Here is a 22,164-nt window from a genome sequence, read left to right on the forward strand (position 1 = left end):
TGTTTCAGCTGCCCAGGCTGCCTACCAGGTCTTCTCATGCCAGTGGCAGGCAGCTGCTGCAAGGTGCTGTGACCCAGGCAGCTGCTTCACCCTCCTGCCCAGCTCCCGTCACCACCCTTGTTCCTGCGTTGGTTTCCAGGCTCCATCCCTGGCATCGCCCTGCCCCCATCAGCCTGGTCCTAGATGTTGGTTCCTTCAGGCTATGTCCAGTGACGCCCTGTTCCCCACAGCCTGAATCTGCCCCTTCCTCTCTGGGTTTTGGCCCTACTCCTGCTGCCTGCCCACTTGCCCCCTCTCCCCTTCCTCTGTCCTGTCTTGCTGTGCTGGGGACACTCTGCTTATTGCCTCCTTCCCTCATTCCACGTGCCTTCCCTCACCTCTCCCCCTCTCCCAACCGCTGGTTCAGTGCCGTCTCCTCCAAGAAGTCTTCCTGGATCCCTCTGTGCCCTGAGCCTATGAGAGCCCAGAGCACACTGGACTTGTTTCTGTCTCCCTGGCCTGGGTGCGAGGGAAGGCAGAGGCCAAGACTCCAGGGCTCTACAGTGGAGGACTTGTGGATGCATCTCTGGTGTCAGCCTGGTGGTCTGAGGCTAGCGGGACGGAGCTGAGCCGAGAAGGTTCCTTCCAGGCTGGACCTGCCTGGCACTCTCGGACCGCCCTGCCCCTGGCTTTGCCTAGCGTGGAGGGGGCGGCCAGAGGGACAACAGGTCCATGGCTCCTGAGTGAAGGAGAAAGAGTCCGAGGCTTCTTCACAGAAACAAGAGGAGAGAGTGACTTCTCTTGGGATTCCTGGGGCTGGAAGTGTGAGAGGTGGCAGAGGAGCCATAACGCCTCCCTTAAATTCACTGAAGCCTAGAAAACAGTCTGCAATGAAGACAGCTCAACCACAGCAACAAAGACCAATCCTGTGGCCTCCAGGAAAAATAAAAAGAAAGGAAAAGGGGTGGACGGGCCATGGACAAGGCCTCGAGTTTCCTTCTGAACTGGGCTGAGGGTTGGGTTGAAATCTTGGTCCCTGTGGCGGGTGTGCCAAAGTGCTCAGTTAGGGTTTTAGCAATAAAAGGAACAAAGCTCTGAGGGTCTGAAGATCGGCACAACAGACCTCAAGTGGATGCTCACCTTGAGAGGGGAGCTAGAGCCTGGGCCTGTTTGTCACCTGTGCATCCATTTAAATCACTGATTGGAACAAATATAAAATATCTTTTTTCTTCTTTATGCGTTTTCTCTGTTTTCCTGATTTGCTACAGTGAACTTCTATTACTCTAAGAGTCCAAAATGAAAAAAGAAAAAATTTTTTGGTTTTTGGAAACAGGGTCTTGAACTCACTATATAGGCCAGGCTGGCCTCAAACTCATGGTGATCCTCCTGTCTCAGCCTCCCAAGTGCTGAGTTTAGAGGCATGCGTCACCACGCCTGGCTGAAAATGACAGGTTTTTTTTTTTTGGTACTGGGGATCAAACTCAGGACCTTGTGCTTGCAAAGCAGGCATCGGAACCACCGAGCTAAATCCCCGGCCCGAAAATGAAATGTTTTTAAAAGTAAAATGCAAAGAATCAGTTGGAGAACAAGGTGGTGGAATAAAGGGGATTGAAGGATAGAAGGGGCTGGAACTTGGGGCCCTGGAGAGCCAGCTAGGGGTTCTTTTAAGTAACTAGTGCCCAAGCCTCTCTGGCCCCACTGCAGCCTTAGGGTGGGCCTCCCCAGGTATCACCAACGTCAGCCCGGGCTGAGGCCCAGTGTCCCCAGAGACTTACCTGCTGACCTTTAGTCTCAGCCCCAGCTGCAGGGCCTCCCATGTATCCAAAAGCTGATGACTATGTCCCCCTTTGGGTCTAACCCAGTCCCCATTTGTAGATCCCATGAGCCTGGCTCCTTAGTCATCCCAAAGCCCACCAGGTCAGCCTTGAGCCTCCCATCCCCTCCTGAGTTTACCCAGCCCAGGGTGGCATGTGGGGACAGGACCAGGGAGCTCAGAGCTGAAGGACCAGCATTGAAAAGATAGTTTTAAAATTATGTAAAATGATCCATTGTGGGTATGAGTGGTACACGCTCAGCAGCCTCATGTCCTGGTAAAGGTGCAGATCTCTGCAGTCCTTTTGGACACGATGCGGTACTATTTCTAGTTTTCACAGTTTAATCCTGCTAAGTCAGTGATCTGCTGAAGGGACAGACACATGCTTCCTGCCACTGGACTAGGCTGGAGGCTTGGCCAGGCTACCTTGAGAGCTCTGTGCCCTCTGTAGAGTCCCATACACAGGAAGTGCTGTGAATTCCAAATGGTGGAAACAAGACCTGAAATTCAGAAAAATCAGTGAGCACAAAAATGTATATTAATCTTTATAATCACAAAACAAAAAACAATTTAAATGTCTAACAGTGTGATAATTGATACTGTAAAACATTAAATATGCTGGGCATGATGGCATATACCTGTAATCTCAGTACTCTGAAAGGCTGGGGCAGGAGGACTGCAAGTTAGAGTCCAGCCTGTGCAACTAAGCAACCTAGCAATACCCTGTCTCAAGATTTAAAACATTTTTTGTTTTTGGTACTGGGGATCGAACTTGGGACCTTGTGCTTGCAAGGCAGGCGCCAGAACCACTGAGCTAAATCCCCGGCCCAAGATTTAAAACTTTTAAAAATGGCTGGGGATGTAGATCAGTGCAAAGGCCCTGGGTTTAATCTCCAATACAAAACAAACAAGCAAACAAATGGAGCTGGGCACGGTGGTGCATCCCTGTAGTCTGAGCACTTGGGAGGCTGAGGCAGGAGGATTGCTGTGAGTTCGAGGCCAGCCTAGGCTACATAGTGAGTTCAAGACCAGCCTAAACTACATAGTGAGACCCTGTCTCAAAAAAAAGGAAAGTGAAAAACACCTATAAATATAGGGCAGCAGAAATTGCACTTGTATGTTCTCTAACTATAATGTAATAACCAAAACTGAATTGTCTTTAAGTATCTCCAATGTTACTACAAATACTTGGAAATTAAAAACTTTTTTCTACTGCCCATTCAGTGCTCAGCCATGGAGGTGACTTGATTGGCTCTGAGTAGATCTAAAATCACTTCCTCTGAGAATGTCCAGGCCTGTTGAAGGATGGAACCTGGGAATTCAAGAACAGAAACTTCCAAGCTATAGAGCGCAGCAAGGCTTGGGCTGCAGTATTCTAGATGGCCACAAGATGGCAATGGAACGCTGTAAATGGCCATCTCCGTTTTTGGACCCAACCCTGTTTTGATTTGTTTTTCACAGTTTAAATCTTACCCTCCTTGAGTCTTTGCACGGAGCTACATCCTCAACCCTTTTTTATGTGGGGTTTTTTTTTTTGGAGACAGGGTATCAGTAAGTTGCTAAGTTGTTCAGGCTGGGTTTGAACTTGCAGTCTTCCTGCTTCAGCCTCCTGAGTAGCTGTGACTACAGACATACACCACCACATACATCACCACATGCAGCTATTTCTCTTTTCACCCCTCTATATCTGCTCCTCTTCTTCATCCCTGATACTTACGGAAAACTTAAGTGTTTTTAAATGTCTTATATTTGTTAACGAAGTCCCAGTTGTCACATTTAAAAGTGTACATGTAGAACATGTATGTGGAATAAAATGAATTTGAACCTGGGTTAATTTGCCTCTCCTTCTGTGTCAGGGTTGGGACCCAGTGACAGGCTGTCAGGCCCTGCAGTAGCAAAGAGCAGAGCCAGACAGACCCTCCCTGGGACAGCTCTGTAACCCTGAGACCCTGCGGCATCCAGTCCTGTACCCTATGTGTCTGTCCTTCTGAAAACTCTTGTGTAAATAAAATCATCTTAAAGAAGCTGAGGCAGTCACTGTCTAAAAAACAATGCCCATAATTCTAAAGGCAATTCCCTGTAATTTGATCTCTTCTTTGGCCAGTTGACTTGATAGGAAATAGACAGGGTTTCCCATATTAGTTCCCAGGCCAATCACCTTGGACTTGAAGACACGGCTTGCTGTGGACGTGCAGTGCCTATCCCTGGGTAGCTTCCCATCAGAGCACTGCACTGGTCTGCTCACCATGGTGAGGCATGGCCCAGCCCAGCAAGTGCCAGGCAGTGCTTGAATCAGGCCAGAGCTGGTCTGGGAGCTGGGGGTGGGGGGGCAACTTGGGGCCAGGGAGGGAGCGGCCTGAGAAATCTGAGCTCAGACAGAACCAGATCAAAGCCTGGTGAGAGCCTGGGACAGGTTTGTGTTCTCTGGAAAAAGGTTTAAGCCAAAATGGACCTGCCCCAGGGCCCCCACTCACTCCCTGCAGCCTCTTCCTCTGGGGTCAAACCCGGGCCACAGATATTTCTCTCCCTAGTCCCTCTGGTCAAAATTTGGAGCTCTCAAAACATCATCCTCTCCCCTGATGAGTATTTCTAGTGCCTGTCCAGAGCTGAAGCTCAGTATCATCTGTTATTCCAGCTCAGAAATTAAATTTCAGGATTCCAATTTCATAAGGCCAGACATTACCCTTTTCTCTCCCTTTCTGTAAAGAGTGTTGATGTAATTGGATGACTAACAGTAATTCAGGTCTGCTTTGTAAATATATTTGTGTTTATTGTCAACTCCTGCAAAAGCTTATTGCCTTTTTGGGGGGTTGAACAAGAAAAAGCCAGGCAGGGGAAAAAAAAAGTCACTATGTATGTTGCAGACCTTGAGTCATTGCCTGATGTCCTTTAATTCACGATTAGTTTCTTTTATGGATTAGTACTGAAAACAAGGTTACCTTCTTTGAAAACCTGGTTAAATTTTCTTTGTCAAATAAGGAGAGTTATATAACCCATCATGTTTCTATTTTTGCTTTCACTTCTAGGAAGCTCAGAGCTAAATGTAATATATCAGTCTTGTAATTGTCAGTCTTGATTACCTCCCCTTATTTTAACATTATCCTTTAAATTTTCTTGTTTCATCAATGAGTGTGTATTTTCTAATTCTGAAGTGCTCTCATTCCTTTTTGAAACCAAGCACATCAGCTTCTAAGACTTATCCAATGAAAAGTTATGAATAAAAAATGATTCCCCAAGGTGGAATTCATGCAGGAGTCCTTAAAATCAGTGGTGCTTGCCTGTAATGCCAGCATACTGGAGTCTGGGGCAAGAGGATCACAAGTTTGAGGCCAGCCTGGGCAACTGAGTGACATTCTGTCTCAAAATTTAAAAATAGAAAGGAATGAAGGGTAGCTCAGTGGTAGAGAGCTTGCCTGGCATACAGCAGGCCCTGGGTTTGACCCCCAGCATCATGTGAAACAGCCATTGTGTGGAGGGTGGTAGCGACTCCTTAAGAAGCAGTGTGAGAAGCCTCTCCCACCCACCCTTCCCCACTGGAGCCTGCAGGAGAGAACGTCAGTGCCCCAAAGGAGCAGGGTTTTTTTTATGTATTTGGTTTGTGAGGCAATAGCCTCAAGGACAGCTCAGGAGAAACTTTGTCATATGGATGACCTGTGGCTACACAGACGCCCAGAACTGAGCTCTTGTGAAAGTCGCTGAGCCTCACCGGCCCTCAGATGGTGTCCTAGTCTGTAAACAAGGGTGACCGTGGGCAAGAAAAGCCACACAGAGTTACTTTATCCAACTCTGAATTTAAACACCAGAGAAGAAATTATAAAGGAAGATATTTGAGTCTATAAAAATGTAACCATTTGTATGCTAGAAGAAACATACCTACCAACACAACAGGAGAGTAAAGGAGCAATTCAGTAAGAAAGACATGCAGAATAAGCCAACAGTGTATCTGTGCTTATTTGGCCAATACGCAAAACCATTTTTATGGCATTGCACTGTAATTATGATTTTGTGTTATTCCCAGGATGATAATGATAATAATAGCTACCACTTACTGCATAGTTACTATGTCCAGGAGGCCTTATGTTCAGTGTTTTCCAGGTATTAACTCATTTCATCTCTCAAACAATCTAGGAGGTCAGTACTATTATTGTTCCCATTTTACAGGTGAGGAGGGTGAGGCAAAGAGGGCTTAGGTTGATTACCTAAGGTCAGTGGCTGAGCCAGGATTCCAGCCCAAGCTTTCTGGCTGCCAGCCCATGCCCTTGACCTGGAAAAGCTTGTCTCTGCCTGGAAGTAATCGAGTTGGTAAGAGCCAAAACAATTATTTAAATACCCAATGCTGGCAGCAATAGAGTGAAGCTGGTTTTCTCAATAGTGTTCACAGGGAAAATCAATCCATCTCTTTTAGAAAGCCAATTGGAGAGTCATGCTGAGGGTTTTTAGAATATGTATATCTTTGACCCAGAAATTCTATTTCTAGGACTCTGCTCTGAAAATAATCTATAATATGGAAAAGAATTCCTTTTAGAAAGGGGTTCATGGGACTCTGATTATTTACAGTGGAATCAGTGCATGTGTTTGATAGTACAGGAACAATATTCAGAAAACAGAATAGCACATAGTATTAAAAATAATGCCTAGTGGGGCACAGTGGCCAAAGCCTATATTCCCAGCCACTTAGGGGCTGAAATGGGAGGATCACTTGAGCCCAAGAGAAGCCAAATTGGGCAACAAATACTAATAGTAATACTACTCTTAATGCTTAGGATATGATGCTACTTGATAAAGCAGGATTCAAAATTATATGTACACAATAATTCTATCATTTGTATATGTGTGGTGGTAGTTATATATAAGCAAGACTCAAGGAAATAGAATAAAATGCAATAGTGCTTGTGTTAGATTGATAAGGCAACTGTTTTTGCTTTTTAAACCTCTGTTTTCAAAAATCATGTTGTTTTCTAATGGAAAAAATAGAGTTTTGTTGTTGTTGTTTATTTTTTGCAGTACCAGGGTTGGTACCCAGGGCTTCAAGATATACTAGGAAAGCACTGATATATATATGTATAATTATTTTTTGAGAACAGGGTCTTGTTAAGCCACTAAGTTGCCCAGTTTGGCTGGGCTCAAACTTATGATCCTCCTGCCTCAGCCTCCCCAAACGCTGGGATTACGGGTGTGCGCCACCATGCTTGGCTCCTGTTTTTGTTTTCCTTTAAAGGAACATAAAAGAAAATGAAGAGGTGGGTTAAAGATGTGATTCTGAGGTTTTCAGATTCAGACTAGTAAAATTTAGATATAAAGGGGCAAGGCTGGAAGCCAGCAGTGCCTTGTCCCCAACCTGGCTCAACAGGTCTTGGTCCCCCAAGCCCAGCATCGGAAAAGGCACGAATGGAGGTCTAGTTCTATTTTCAGATTTTTAGAAACCAAATCAGCACTGCTGGTTCTTAATTAGGAACTCCAGTTGGCCCTGATTTATGTTTAATTGATAAAAACCCGGAGACACTATTTCCATAGAGTCCCTAGATGGGAGAGACCTAGTGAGACAGGCAGCATCCCTGGTCCAGCAAACAGAATGCAGGTTTTTGCTCTCCATCTCTGAGCTATGGTTGTCTATTTCATAAATTTAGACAAATTAGGGAAAAATCACCTCTATGCTTTTCCCTGGTGCCGAAGAGGAAACCCCAGAAATGCAGCCATGGGCCAGGTAGCCAAACCCACTTCCAGAGCCACTGAGAACAGAGCACAGCAGGGTCAGGCCCAGGCTCCTGAGGGTGCCTGGGGTGAGAGGAGGGCTTGTTCCCATCTTCCATAGACCAGAGCTCTCCTGCGAGGGGACACAGTCTGTCTTCTCTATGAGGCCCTGTGTGAGACACCCAGCAGGTCTAGGATTCTCAGATCTAGCTGCATGGCAGTTACAAGGTACTTGTCCCAAGTGTAGTGACTTAAGGCCTACTCCTGAAGATTCTGATCCTAAGTCAAGGATGGGTCTAAGGTTCCCCTCAACCTCCTGGGTGGAACCCAGGTCTCACACATGCTAGGCAAGTGCTGCATCACTGAGCCACACCTGCCAGGCCTGGAGTTTTCTTTCAAAGAAAATCGACAGGTGATTGCAGTGCCCGGCAGGCCTGAGAACAGCCACATGAGTTCTTTGAGATGCTCTGCCACTTTGGGAGGACGTGTGAGTGAAGACACCAGGGACTTCTTATTTGCTCATATATGGATGTATTTGGGCACATTTTTCTGCCATCCCAACCTGTTGGCCCTCACCTCTGACTCACAGGGCCCTAAGGTGCTTTTGGAGGGACCCTTTCCACACACAAAAATGTTTGTAAAGCAAGTACCTACTTCCTCCTGGGATCTGTCTTGTAATCTCATGTTTGCACAATTTGCAGTTCTTCTTGGGCAGCCTGCTCCTCCCCTCCTGCCGGCTGGTCTCCCCCTCCCCAGACACCCGTGCGCAGAGCGCCTCTCCTCCCACCCAAGGACAGGAAGCAAGTGTTGGTGCAGAGCGGACGGATCCGTGGGTGGTGTGTCACTCATCCTTTTTTCTGGCTATCAAAGGTGCAGATAATTAATAAGAAGCTGGATCTTAGCAACGTCCAGTCCAAGTGTGGCTCAAAGGATAATATCAAACACGTCCCGGGCGGCGGCAGTGTGAGTACCTTCACACTTTCCATGCACCGTTCTGCGGTCTCAGTCTTGAGAAGTGGCATGAGTGTATATACTTGCAAAGCATTGCATAGAATAAATCATCTCGGGCTCAGGATCTCCCGATGTATCCCAGGACAATGTAGCTCAGGATCCAAATCCCCACACTGTGTTGACTGTTTCCCAGGACCCCTTCCTTGTGTTCCGGAAAGGGCCCTGGCTGTGAGGCTGTGTGGGCAGAATAGAGACGCTGGTTGATCCTCTCGCTGGCCCCTCCCTGTGAAGCTCGGTCCTCACAGCATGATGCCCATCATTGACCCACTCACTGCCCTGGATCTGCCCCAGGAGCCCTATTAGAAGTTGGGGAGGAAGATGGTGGCACTGTCACTTTCTCTGTCTCCAGGGCAGGTTCACTTTAGGTGGCTCTAGTGTGGGCAGGTGGCCCATTTGTTCTGACCAGTAGACATAGAGGTCTTACTATTCCACCTTAAGGACAAGCGGGTCCACTCTCTGCTCCACTCTGTCTCCTGCATCTTTGAGAGAGGAGCCAGTTCCTAAGCCTCTCAGCTTAGGTTTATACCCAGCTCCATTCTCAAGTGGACTCCAGATGCAAAAAGCCTAATGGACGTGCCACAGGTGACTCTGCCTGCGGTCGGTTTGACAGAGAAGTGGTACTTTCAGCCATTCTAAATTTGGTTTCTTCCAAATGTCCCTGGGAACGCCCTGGGTCACAGGGGTGTGACCCTGTGAGATGTGGGGCTTGATCCTCACTTCCCACATCCATGGGCTCAGAAACAGGGTCTTCCTGCTGCTGTCCTGTGTCCACTGAGCAGTGTGTGCAAACTCATCTGCAGGCTCTTCTCTTCACTCCCCAGCTCTCTGGGTCAGCTGTGAGTGAACACAACACCTGGGAACTGCAGGGAGGGAGGGTTGAGATCCTTAGCCAGGCATGGTGGCACACACCTGTAATCCCAGCACTCTGGGAGGCTGAGGCAGGAGGATTGCAAGTTTGAGCCCAGCCTGGGAAATGTAGTGACTTGGTGAGATCCTGTCTCAGAAAAAAATGCGGGGAGAGGCTGGGTTCTGAGAGAAAAGGCCTGGCTTCCAGCAGGCAGCACCACCTGATTGCTGGAGCCCCCTGGGAGGGCTTTCCCTCCAGAATAGGACCCTTGCTGCATCTGGCCTAGAGGGTTTATTCTTGCAATGTGCAGTCTCTAGCCCTGAGCACCTGACCTCCTCCTGCTCTAAGGCCTGTAAATAGCAAGAGCTTGCCCTGCGGCTGCTGCATGGCCTTCACTAAGGCTTCCTCTCCAGTGTCTGCTAAGTGTCTCCACTGTCCCCACTCCCTGTGCTCCTGTCCCTCCCACTTACTTGTCTTCTGCCAAGAGGAGAGAGGAAGTTTCGGGCAACACCCACCTGCTGCCCATTGCTTGCACCTGGGCCCCTGTGCAGCTGCTGTTTGAGGGATTCTAGCTTTGAGTCCTGAGTTCTGGCTGCTCCTGCTGATGTCTGCTCAGGCCAGAGGAGAAAGGCCATGTGTTTTATGGTTTGGCTCATGTTCAGCTGTCTGGCAGGGCCATCGGCCACAGAAGGCAGACGCTCCTTGCAGGGGAGGGCAGGAAGACAGAGTACATGGACAATGTGGCCTACTCCTTCTGGTGACAGGTACTTGACCGTCCCAAAGAAGTTGTAGTGCCCAGGACACATGGGGCTTCCTTCAATATGTCCTGCTCTGTGGCAGCCTGTGACTTTACACAGAGCCACAAGATAGCCCAGGCTGACCCTGAGCACTCTCCTTGGTCTTCAAAGAAAGCCCTTCTGGAGAAGGTTGATGGTGGTTATGACCCCTTGTACTCTGTCAACCTCTGGCATCTTGGGGCACTGGATCCTGCCTCTTCCTTGCTTCCTGCCCCTCCCCAGCTTGGAAGGGCTCCTCTACTTCAGATGCCACCCTCCTGGCTGGGCTCCAGGCTCCTCTCCAAGTCTCCCCACCTGCTGTAGTCTTTCTGACTGCCTGCCTAGGGGCCTACCCATCATTCCTGGCTCCTCTGCCCATTCCAGCTTCCATCTCCTGCTCCTGCATCATCCTGGTTTCCTCTTACTATTGACCTTGCCCCGCCCAGAGGGAAGGGAGTGTGGCTCTGGTCACAGCAGCACTGCTTCAGCCTCCCCATCTGCCTTCTTCTGCCCACCCAGCCAAGAGCTCATGCTGTCCCCAGACCTATGTACAGATGGTCCTTACCCTCTAAATGAGGCTTCTTCCAGTAAACTCGGCATGGTGGTACATACCTGTAACCCTAGCACTAGGGAGGCTGAGGCAGGAGGATCACAGTGAGTTTGAGGCCAGCCTGGGCTATGTAGTGAGTTCAAGGCCAGCCTGAAGTACATAAGCAAGACTGTCTCAGAAAAACAAAACAAAATGTTTTGGCTTCTTCCAAATATCCTTGAGGACATCCCCCCCGCCACGGCGTCCCCAGTGGGTATGACCCTGTGAGATGTGGGACTCAGATCCTCACTCCCCACCTGACTGTTTTGTGAGCTCAGAGATGCTGTCATCCTCCTGGCTGGCCAGGTCCGATGGAAGTTTATGTGCACAAACTCATCCTCAGGCTTCTCTCAGGCCCCTCCTTACTCCACAGCTCTCTGGGTCTGCTGTGAGCGAATTTAACACCTGGGGACTTGGAGGCGAAATCATGAAGGTTTATTCCTCCCCCCACCTTAGGTACAGGCTGCACTCCCTCATCCTCCCCACACATGTTCCTATGCTTCATTTACCTCTCCATCGATAAACAGCAAATGCCAACATGGCTTCAAACAAAACGTGTGATTGTTCCATTTAGACCTAAGTAGAAGCTCCTTTTTTCTGCTGGCTTTGAGCTGATTCTCACACTCTGAGGCCACCTCTCTCCCAGAGCCTCCTGTGTCCACATGAGGTCAGTGTAAGAGGCTCCTGGGACCCAGTAACTGGCCACCCAGGCCCCTCACAGCCATAGCTTTGTACCCCTGGGGGTCCCCCCTCAGGGGAGCTGATATCAGTGGGTGGCTCAGGGGCTGTCATTCCCTGCAGGCAGGAGTGCACTGGACCCTTGGGCTGGCTCTGAGCCCTGGTGCCTGTAGTCTTCCCACGTGTCTGAGTCTGCTCACATTGGCTGAGATGCTGCTGAATCTGTGGTTCTGCTGTGCACCTGCCCATCCTACTGGTGTCACTTTGCTCCTTTTGGCAGAGGGTGAAATGGCCAGGACCCTGTATGCCCAGGTGCAGGCTGGCTCTTACCCTGGGTGCTCTGCCACTCTGGGCCCTGCTTGCTGACCATTTCACTCTGCTGGGGGAGCTGCGGTCTGTGGCTGCTTCCTGGAATGGAGCCCACCCATCTATCCTCAAGGCCTCTCCTCTCCCAGGCCCAGCTGAGACCACATGCTGGCCTTCCCAGGGAGACTTTGTAAAGGCTGCATATACTGATCATGTCAGCCACTTTTTCCTTTTTGTCTTCACTGAATGTGATCAGTCGATTTCATGTCAGGAAAGGAGTAACTTTTTTACATTGAAGTATTTGCTAAATAAATAGTATGACCCTTCACGATGACTAGGTGTTCCTGTTTTTCCGTGAGGGCCTTTTGCTCTCTGGGGATTGAAGATATTCCGATCCCGCAATTATTTTGTGAAGACCAGCTTCGTTGGGGCAGGTTGGCCAAACTTCAACAATGCATTTTCCCACCCTGACTGAGTGTGTTTCTTGCTGCAGACAGGAACCACTGACCGAGTGGCCCAGGCTTGCACAGCTGCTTCTCATTGTGTTACGCCCATCATAAAATAATCCCATTTTATTCTCTGTCTGTGTCTCTCTCATCTTCTCTCACCTCCAGGTGCAAATAGTCTACAAACCAGTGGATCTGAGCAAGGTGACTTCCAAGTGTGGCTCATTAGGCAACATTCATCATAAACCAGGTAGCCCTGGCAAATGGCGAGGGTTTGGACAAGAAGGTGCTGGGGTGGGGTGGGGTGGGGTGGGTAAAGCGGCTGGGAAGGATCCCTAGGCTGTGTTAAACACGGAACTTGCTGGGGCCTAGGATGCATGACTGCTGCAGCTTGTCCTGAGTAGGACCGTGTTGGCCAAGATGAGGCATGGAGGGAGGGGAAATACTGGTCGTGGCTTGACCATGGTTCTTCAGCAGGCTGTATACAAGGTGTCCAGGGCTGGCAGTGGGTCTGATCTGGCCCCTAAAGGGGTCCCAAGACAACACGGGATATTTCACACACCAGCTGCAACATGAGACCTCTGGGCCATTGCTATGCCCCGGCTGTGGCTTTTTTAAAACAGAAAATGAGGCTACTAGAGCTCCTCCATGTCACTCTTCACCCTGCACTAAGAGAAACCAGTGGTGGCCAATGTAGTCACGAACCATATGTGGCTGGAACACCTGAAATGTGGCTAGTGCAGCAGAGAAACTAATTTTATTTAACTAGAATTTTAGTGGCTACATAGCATGAAAGGCTGGGGAGGGAGAGAGAGGATCAGGATCTTTAATTTGACATTCAATTTAATTCCAAGGTCTTGTGGGATTGTACCTTACCTGATGTTGATATTAAGACTTCTCTTGTTGGAAGTCAGCCAATTTAGAATTTAACATAATTTCTCCTGGAATGAGTTTACTTTTGTAACATCTAAGGAGGAAGAGTTTACAGAGTAAATATTTGATGCATACCTTGATTAAAAGGAGGAGGCACTGGCTAGGGATTTAGCTCAGTAGTTCCACCGCCTGCCTCACAAGTGCAAGGTCCCGAGTTCGATCCCCTGTACCAAAAAAACAAAACAAAAAAAGCCCCCCAAAAAACTGTTTTAAAGCTCTTTGCAAGGACCTACTTGTATCCAAACCCATTCTGATGAAAGGCATCTTGTCAATTCCTAAAGGGTGCCCTCTGTTTGGAATCACTTGCTCAGCCTCTGTTGGCATCATGGTGAAAGTCACATCAAGTACTCCCCTCCAGAGCAGTGGAACCTGACCTAGTTTTGCTGTGCCCCAGCAGGCCCTGGCACTTGGCTCTGTAGGCTGCAGACCTCAGTGAATTTGGCTAAGTCCACTAAACCATAGCAGAGGCTTTTCTGTGTCTTGTGTTCTAGGAGGTGGCCAGGTAGAAGTGAAATCTGAGAAGCTGGACTTCAAGGATAGGGTCCAGTCGAAGATCGGGTCCTTGGATAATATCACCCATGTCCCTGGTGGAGGGAATAAGAAGGTAAAGGGGGCAGGGCAGGGAGGAGGCCACAGTCAGATATGGGTGTTAATTGACTGGACAAAGCTGGTCCAGTTTTTCAAGGAGGAAGTGAGGGGTCTTATACGGATTGGCTCTATATGGACTCTCAGCAACAGCTGGTCCAGGCATCAGCTGCCAGTTGCAATCACTCAGGAGTTTTGACAAATGTGAGGCTGCAGAGGCAGACTGATTGGTTTCAGGTACAACTGGGTATCTGGAGTTTTTAAAGCTGCCATGTGATTTTTAGTGTCATCAAAAGTGAGAACCTCTCCTAGGCCTTAGGGCTCACAAGCACACACAAGAGCACATAACCATCCCCAAAGCTGGCCCTGGTGCGCCAAGTCCTAGGAACATACCTAATTTTCTAATTTGGTTGCTAGATAGCACAAAGCAATGATGCTGAAATCTCTGCCTTTCCATCATGGAAGTACTCACATGGAGGCTGCGGGACCATGAAGTTCCCTGCAGCTCCAGACCATTGCTGTCTGGCTGTGGTGGTAAGGGGGCACCTAAGTAAGCTCCCCTAGCCCAGCACACTGTGACTGTGTGGCTGCATGTTTTCTCTTTTGCACAGCTGCAGCCGCAGCATCCTCCTGGGGCTTCCCAAGCACACCTGCCGTAGCGTTCTGGAGGTGGCTCCCTTTCTGGCTCCTGCAGCTGACTGTGGAGTGATGAAGGAGAAGGGATGTCCCAGAACAGGTGTAGAATCAAACTCAACCTATTGGGAGAAGGGGCACTGCTGCAGCTGATACAGCTGGCAGGAAGGGCAGCTGGGCTCTTTCCAGTTGTGCTGGGTGGCAGCCTGGAGTCCCCTGCCCTGGACAGTCGCACAGCATACTCTTGCCCTCCCCTGCAGCCCCTGCCACCTCTGCCCCTGGTTCTGAGTGGGCGGCCACCCCCTTATGTGTTGTTTGAATGGCCCACAGCATAGTTTTGTGGGGAAGCATTTGCTGGTATGATCACCCCAGAATGGGACCCCCAGGGCTGAGGGAAGGTGAGCAGTCCTGGCCCTGAGACACCCTCATGCCTTCCAGCTCCCTAGGGTGCCAACTCTGGTCTCTATGGAGAACCAGATGAAACAAGTTTCTGTGGCACTTCTGCAGCCCCAGGTGCTGGAACCCTTCCCAGTACCTGGGTCACTGTCAGAAGTAGGGAGATAGAGGGACAGGAGGCCACATCCCTGAACACAGGGCAAAGCCCAGCTCTCTGGGAGCCCAAGGCTCCACCATTTCTGTCCCTCACTTACCCCGGTGGCCTCCTGGCTCTGGGATACTTCAGTGATCCTCTCGCCTGGCACCTGCCAGAGTCTGGTTCAGTATGTCTGGGGCCAGCCTAGGTTGTTGAGATTCCCTGGGTAAAGGAAGATTTCTGCCAGTCTCCGGAAGCTTCTATGCCCTGAAAAAAGTTCCAGGCTTGACTGTGCTTGGAGATGTCATTTAGGCAAGATCTACAGATCTTCAACCTCTGTTTCGGCTTCAGCAAAATGGGATGGAAATAGCTACATCCCAGCGGGCTTGGGACCCAAATGAGACAGTGGTCTGGAAGCTTCTTGGTATATCACAGTCCTCTAAGAACCTGAGTTAGGGACACTGCAGAGTCCAAACTTCTCAACTCCTCCGTTGCTTACTTATTTCTGTGATGGCCCAGAAAGGGTAGGCAGGCCCCTACCCCTGCCCCTGCTCAGAAAAACCATCCTGGGGACTTCTAACAGAGCCTCCTCAGATTCATCTCCCTAATGTGATGAGCAAAACTTCTGACAATCAGTGGAGCACATGATCAGCCCCCTGGGTTCCTTTCAGTTTGGGAATTTTTGAAATTCCTAGGTATCTATTGCTTTTTTGGTAAAAACAAAGCCTTTAAAAAACATTAATATAAAGCTAGGTATGGTGGTACAGGCCTGTAATCTGATCTACTCTGGAGGCTGAGGCAGAGGAATTGCAAGTTGCAGGCTGGCCTGGGCTACACAGGGAGACCCAGTCTAAAAAAAATTAAAGTCAGTGTTCTTATCAAAACTTTTCTCAAATAGCCCTTCAAATGCAGTACTATGGAAAGGGTCTCTTTCAGAACAATAACTCTAGCCAGGCATGGTGGTGGACACCTGTAATCCCAGGACTCTGGGAAGCTGAGGCAGGAGGGTGCAAGTTTGAGCCCAACCTGGGCAACATAGCGAGACCCTATCTCAGAATAAAAATAAAAATAAATAAGGGCTGAGGATGTAGCACAGTGTGAAAGCTCTGGATTCAGTCCCAGTACCGCAAAACAAATTAAAGTGACCCAAGGAGAGAGACGTATGCATGTAGCCGAAATGGGAGCTCGGTTTTTCTGTATGAGCACATTCAAGCCCTGCAGCAGCGGCTCTGCACATACAGTCACACAGACCCCTGCAATTGTATGGGTATACATTTATTCTGGCTTCATCAGATGCCCAGAGTTGAGGACCGAAAGCACTGTTGAGAATTACAGTGTCTGCTACTGTGGGTTAATTATGCACCATTCACACCTCCAACTGATGCTTTCCACTTCCAAGTTTCCCACTCTGCTTTGGGACGCCTGGCTACATTCAGACTCCTTATTGGTCACTAGTAAGGAGGAATGTGTATGGCTCATGGCTGGCTTTGGTGGCTCTGGAGACAGTTCTTGATCTGCAGTTTTTCCATTAAGACTTGCAGTTGCAAGTGGGCAGTAATCTAGCAAAACAAAGCACAGAGCTTGGGTGTAGGTCATTGCTACAGTGCTTGCCTAGCATGTGTGGGACCTTGGGTTTGAGCCCCAGTACCTAAAAAAAAAAATGCCTTTTGATCTAGCAATTCTGCTTCTAAGATACACTTCTGTGTGAAATGGTGTGTATACAAGATTACTCAGGGTTATTCATACACAACATTGTAACAGCAAAAAACTGGAACTCTAAATATCCATCTGCAGGGGAGTAGATAGATAACTTTGGATACATCTGCTGTGATGATATATACTAAGCAGCCATCAGCAAGCATGGGAAAGCTCTCTGTACTGAGAACAGAAGGCATTAAGTTTAAAAACCAAAGTGCCAAGCATGTGTATACTGTTACTATACGTATTAAACAACACATTTGCGAATGTGTGGGATAGCTCTGGAGGGGCACTGTCTCTGGGGAGGCAGGTGAAGGAAGGATTGTACACAAGTACTGTCAGTTGGAAGACAATCTCAAACCCGGCTTTCTCCCACCAAAGGCCAACTGTGGGGAGCGGTTGGCAAGGTTTGTCCTTTGCCTCTCATCCATCTCACCCTTTCCTCACCACCTCTTCCCTATAGATCGAGACCCACAAGCTGACTTTCCGAGAGAACGCCAAAGCCAAGACAGATCACGGGGCAGAAATTGTGTACAAGTCGCCGGTGGTGTCTGGGGACACGTCTCCGAGGCACCTCAGCAATGTCTCTTCCACTGGGAGCATCAACATGGTGGACTCGCTCCAGCTCGCCACTCTAGCTGATGAGGTGTCTGCTTCCCTGGCCAAGCAGGGTTTGTGATCAGGCCCCCGGGGAGGTCAATAATCATGGAGAGAGAAGAGAGTGAGAGAGTGTGGGAAAAAAAGAATACTGATCTGGCCCTTCGCCCTCTGCCCTCCCCCGCTGCTCCTCACAGACGGTAAATAGGGACATCACCTGACCTGCTTTTGTAGCTCAGCTTGGTTCGGGACTTCAAAATCAGTGATGGGAATAAGAGCAAATTTCATCTTTCCAAATTGATCAGTGGGCTAATAATATTTTTTAAAATATGTAAAAACATGGCCACACCCAACATTTCCTGGGCAATTCCTCCCCGCCCCCCCAGAAGAAGAAAGTGAAGGAGAGGCTTAGAAAGCTGTTTTGGGGGTTTCAAGGGAGTGGGGTGCTCACTGCCTCTGGCCCCCTTCTGGGGGTGTCACAGGGACAGCAGCAGCAACAAAGGATGTGAAACTTGGTATGTATGTGGAGCTACAGGCAGTGACGTCAGCCATGGAGAGGGTGGCAGGGGCCAAGGTCAGGGTGGGAAAGGGAGGAGAGGCTGGGTGTGAGGGACGAATGAACAGGATGGGAAAGGGGGACACTGCTCCCGTGTGTCAGGGGAAGGGCAAGCCATCTCAGTGACCCACCAGTCTCCCACCCTATGGCTTTTCTTGGCGGGCTCTGCTGTGGGTGGTGTGCTCCCCTCTGGAGGGTGTCCTGTGGTGGGACAGTGGTCAGGAGAAGGAAGGTCAGCAGGAGGTGGCACCTTGTGGATTACTTCTTCAAAGACTGACCTTTACGCTCCAGAACTCCAGCCTTTTTCTTCCTCCCTTGCAGGGTAGGAGTTCTAGGCCAAGGTGGCGCTCCCCCCCCCCCCCAGAAACCCTGAAGGGTACCCAGAGTTCTGAAGTTGGAACTGCAGCCCCGATTTTGGTCACCTCACAGACCTGGGACTTTAGGGCTAACCAGCTCTCTCTGCAAGGACTTGTCTCTTGGGAGATATCCTTCCCAGCTCCGGCTCCGGCATCTAGGGACTGTGGGGGTGGGCTATGTCTGGGAGGTGGGTCTTGAGCCTCCCATCCCTTCCATGGCCACTGCAGCCCCCCTGCCTGTTGCTCTGGGCCCATGTCTGCTGTGAGCCCAGTCATGGTCCCACCCCTCATTACATCAGACTGGCCAAGTGCCCCACCTCCCCCACCCCAGTCATGGACACTGGTTAGATGTGGAGGCACCTGCACTGCAGTTGAGTGTCCAGGTACAACGGCTAGGGCTCAGTCTCTAGCTCTAAGTTCCACTCATCCAACTGAGGTGCCTGTCACAGGAAATCTAGTGACCTCGTTTGGTAGTCTCCCCTCTCTTCCATCACATGTAAGCCAAGATGGGGCTGTTCGGGGTTGATCTCAGATGTTTTTTGCCTTGTTAACTTGGAGAGTCTTTTTCTTCCCAGAGTCTTTTCTTCCTATGTTGAGCTGGCAGCAGAAGGAAGTGTGGGTCCTGGTTGTCAATGATGGCACCAGGATGGGCAAGACTTCCAGGGTAGGGTCACACTGCCTCTGTCCCCCACTCTACCCCAGTTTGTGATTGCCAACCCCCAGTCTCATATGCTGTTCAACTCCACACACATGGAATCAGCCCTCCATACCCCAAAATGAAGAACGTGCCCCTTGGAAATGCTTCTTAACCCCAGTCCCAGCTGGAAGTGACGCTGTCTGGTCTGTGGGAGCAGCCGAACATATAAATAGATGTTGCCCTTCCCTCCCCATCTGCACCCTGTTGCATTGTGATTGGACTTGTCTTTTTATGTTTGGATTCATAAGAGTGACTATGATAGTGAAAAGAAGAAAAAAAAAAAAAGGACGCATGTATCTTGAAATGCTCATAGAGGTATCTAGCGCATCTGCATGGGTGTGTTGGGTGTCTCTCACCCCCATGTGGGAACTTGGCCACAGGCTAGTCTGGTTCCACTTGGCTGGAGCCTCCCAAGTTTTGGAAGAGTTTTATCAGCATCTGGGACCCAACAGAGACCAGATTCTGGCTGAGGACTCCCCACTATGAAGGCCTGAAGCCCAGGATTGGACAGAGGCTGTGGAGCTTCCCTCTTCCCTGGCCTCACTGTGGCAGAGCAGTCTGTGGCTAGCCTGGTTTGCAGCATGAAGATGGTCCTCTCTGGAAACAGCCTGAAGTCCCACAGCAGTCCTTGAAGCCCTACAAACTACTGTATTACAAGAAGGAAGCCAGTGCCTGCTGGGGAAGAGCTACAGGCCATGCAGCCCCACGAACCTCTAGGCAGTTCACCCCTCGACCTGGGAGCCTGTCTGTGCTCCCCCCCACCCCTGGGCTTCTCCCCAGCAGGGATTGGGACGGATTGCCTGACCTAGACAGACTCCAGGGGACTAGCTGCCCGACTAAGGGGTCGTCAGAAGACACCATTGGTTCCCAAAGCCTCATCAGCTCACTGATGTTGCACAAACTCTGCTGTGGGGAAAGGGAAACAGCTTTTTTAGAAACTAAGAGGGCTCAGGCCTGGTTCTACCACTTCTGGCTTAGGTACAATTAAAGGGAAACCTGGGAGCTGGCTGTGCAGAACAAAGAATTATCTGGGCCCAGAACTTTCATTATGAGGCTCCCTACTGTCTTGAGTCCACACTGTCCTCAAGAGTTCTGAGGGAGAAAGATAAGTGTGGTTTAGACATATGGGCCCCTCTTCCTTTCCCCCCCTGAAGTTCATGCACCCTGCTCTTCAGCACCTTACATGGAGTAGGTAGGCTACTGGGGACAGCCTAAAGATTATGGTTTTAGGGTGAGTAGGTCAATGCTGATAAGTAGACTGCAAAGAGATGCTGGCTTGTGACTTTAATGAGGACAATCTCCCCAGGGCTAGGCACTCTTTCTCTCTCTTCATTTTCCCCACCTTCAAAGGCAAGGTCCTGGGGTGGGTTAGACAGGATATACTAAATGCCTGGTTCCTTCAAGCTGTGGATTCACTTTATCAATACTTCCATTTAAAGTGACTTCCGTGGTGAGACTGTATCCTGTTTGCGATTGCTTGTTGTGCTGTGGGGGGAGGGAAGGAACGTGTAAGATAGTTCACATGGGCAAAGGAAGTCTTTGAGTGCTGCAGTTAAGCCGCCTTGTAACCCTTTCATGATTTCACCCACGCTTGCTAGAGGGAGGGGCCATGGGGCTAGAGGCCTGAGGCTTCGCTGCTCCACTGACAGGTTTTCCCAGTTGCAGAGGCAACCAGCTAATCCCCAATGGCTTCCCAGCAGGTACAAGTTGTCAGGCTTGTGTGGGAATCTGTGATCTGCCATGCCTCCGAGACCCTGGCATCCTTCCTTCTAAGCCACTGGCACTTCTGTGTCACCTCTCCCACTGGCTCCAGACATGTAGTACACACTTCTAGCAGCTGCTGAGATCTCTTCACCCCCATCTGTTTCCCAAATAAACCAAGAGATGTGGACAAGGGCAGAGGTGGTCATCAGCTACAGGTCTGTGGCTTCATGAGCCTTCCATTGTCTCTCTGGCTTTGTAAAGGGTTACCCTGGGCACCAACCCAGAGTCTCACCTAACAGACTCAGCCTGTGAATTTGCTGTTCTGGGCAGGTCAATTTCCAGCACTTGAAGTCCCATGATTTCTTTGGTAATTCTGAGGGTGGGGGGGAGGGACAAAAAAAATCATCTTAGCTTAGCTTCCTGTTTGTGAATGTCCATATAGTGTATTGTGTTTTAACAAATGATTGACATTGACTGTTGCTGTAAAAGTGAATTTGGAAATAAAGTTATTACTCTGATTAAATAAGTCTCTGTTCATGGATTCCAAGGACAAGAAAATGATGTAAGATACATGATTTCCAAGTTTTTTTCTATCCCATGGCAGTACTGTTAAAAGTTGGGCATCAGGATCAACAGGTCTTTCTGGGGTCGTGGAGAAATGAGTTCATACTTCTTCATTCTCTATTCATGGTGTCATTCTGGTGTTGGCAAACCATCCACCTCAATGGCAGTCAATACCCTTGTGGCTGAATTCACAATTCTGCAGTGTGTAGGACTGCCAGTGGATTCAAACCCAAGAAAGCTGGAGTGGGTATATTAGATCTTTTGTTCTTAGAAGTAAATCTAGAGGACTGAGGCTGAAGCAGAAAACAAGCCAGTCAGCTGAAATGAACAGTGCAGGTTCCTTCCAGGTTTACATACATAGCTGTCTTGCTCTTTCCTTTGGAACCTTATTGTAGACTGTGAAATGTTTTTACAATTCAAGATAGGGATACTAGGGGCTAGAGGTGGGTAGTTCAGTGGTAGAGCACTTGCCTAGGGTGTGTGAAGACCTGGGTTTCATACTGAGCACTGGGGGGAAAAAAAAGATACTGGATAGCTTCTCCCTAGCAATGCCACAAAGGGTGTGTGTGTGAATCCTGAGATTTTCACACCAAGTTTTAAATATTACTTTCCTCACATCTTCCTGATGTATTTACCTCTCTGCAGACAGCTGCTTCGGTCAAGCAGATTTTCATCTACAATTTATAACAGCAGCCACAGGCCAGCCAAAGAAAAATATTCCCAGGACAATTGCTGTCAGAACCATGAGTGCAGCCTCACTAGAAGTTTACTCTTGACTGCCTCAGATAGAATGGAGAAAAGAGAAGCAGGCCCACTCACTAATCCACCTTGTTCAAGGAAACCAGGCACATAGCCATTCTCAGAAGACATACACTGTGCTCTGTCAAGTGGCAGCCAAGAACCAACCCATGTGCTATACCAATTACTGACCCCAAACCCAGAAAAGTTTGATGAAAAGTAAAATCTCCATTAAAGAGCAATTTAGCTACAAATGCTACACTGCCAACCTCACTAGAGAAAAGAACATCGAGAAGCAATGGATCAACTCCTTTCCCTCAACAAGAAAAATCAGATGATCTGTGCAACCTTTACACCTCAGTGAAAATTACCACACCTCCCATAACAAGACTTTACCCATGTTCCTGTTCCCAAGAGACACATGGGGAGGAACCA

The 22,164-nt window shown here is 49.1% G+C and overlaps 1 protein-coding gene across 30 annotated transcripts in view; it reads left to right on the plus strand.

Annotated features, from left to right (window-relative positions):
* Mapt (microtubule associated protein tau) overlaps positions 1-18,449 on the plus strand; it is a 99,437-nt gene extending 80,988 nt beyond the window's left edge. For 20 of the 30 annotated variants that reach the window (XM_087203875.1, XM_021247541.2, XM_087203868.1 and 17 more), the window contains 4 exons: positions 8,354-8,446; positions 12,305-12,386; positions 13,561-13,673; positions 16,981-18,449. In XM_087203875.1, coding sequence (XP_087060001.1) covers positions 8,354-8,446; positions 12,305-12,386; positions 13,561-13,673; positions 16,981-17,196 — 504 coding nt within the window. In that variant the 3' untranslated portion in view covers positions 17,197-18,449. The remainder of the gene's footprint in view (positions 1-8,353; positions 8,447-12,304; positions 12,387-13,560; positions 13,674-16,980) is intronic. The other 10 variants (XM_087203864.1, XM_087203872.1, XM_087203876.1 and 7 more) reach the window with 1 other exon arrangement.
* The last annotated feature ends 3,715 nt before the right edge of the window (positions 18,450-22,164 follow it).

This window comes from Heterocephalus glaber, unplaced genomic scaffold (assembly GCF_053883595.1).
Source record: "Heterocephalus glaber isolate CG9 unplaced genomic scaffold, H.glaber_assembly_v1.0 deba00001813, whole genome shotgun sequence".
Lineage (NCBI taxonomy): Eukaryota > Metazoa > Chordata > Mammalia > Rodentia > Bathyergidae > Heterocephalus > Heterocephalus glaber.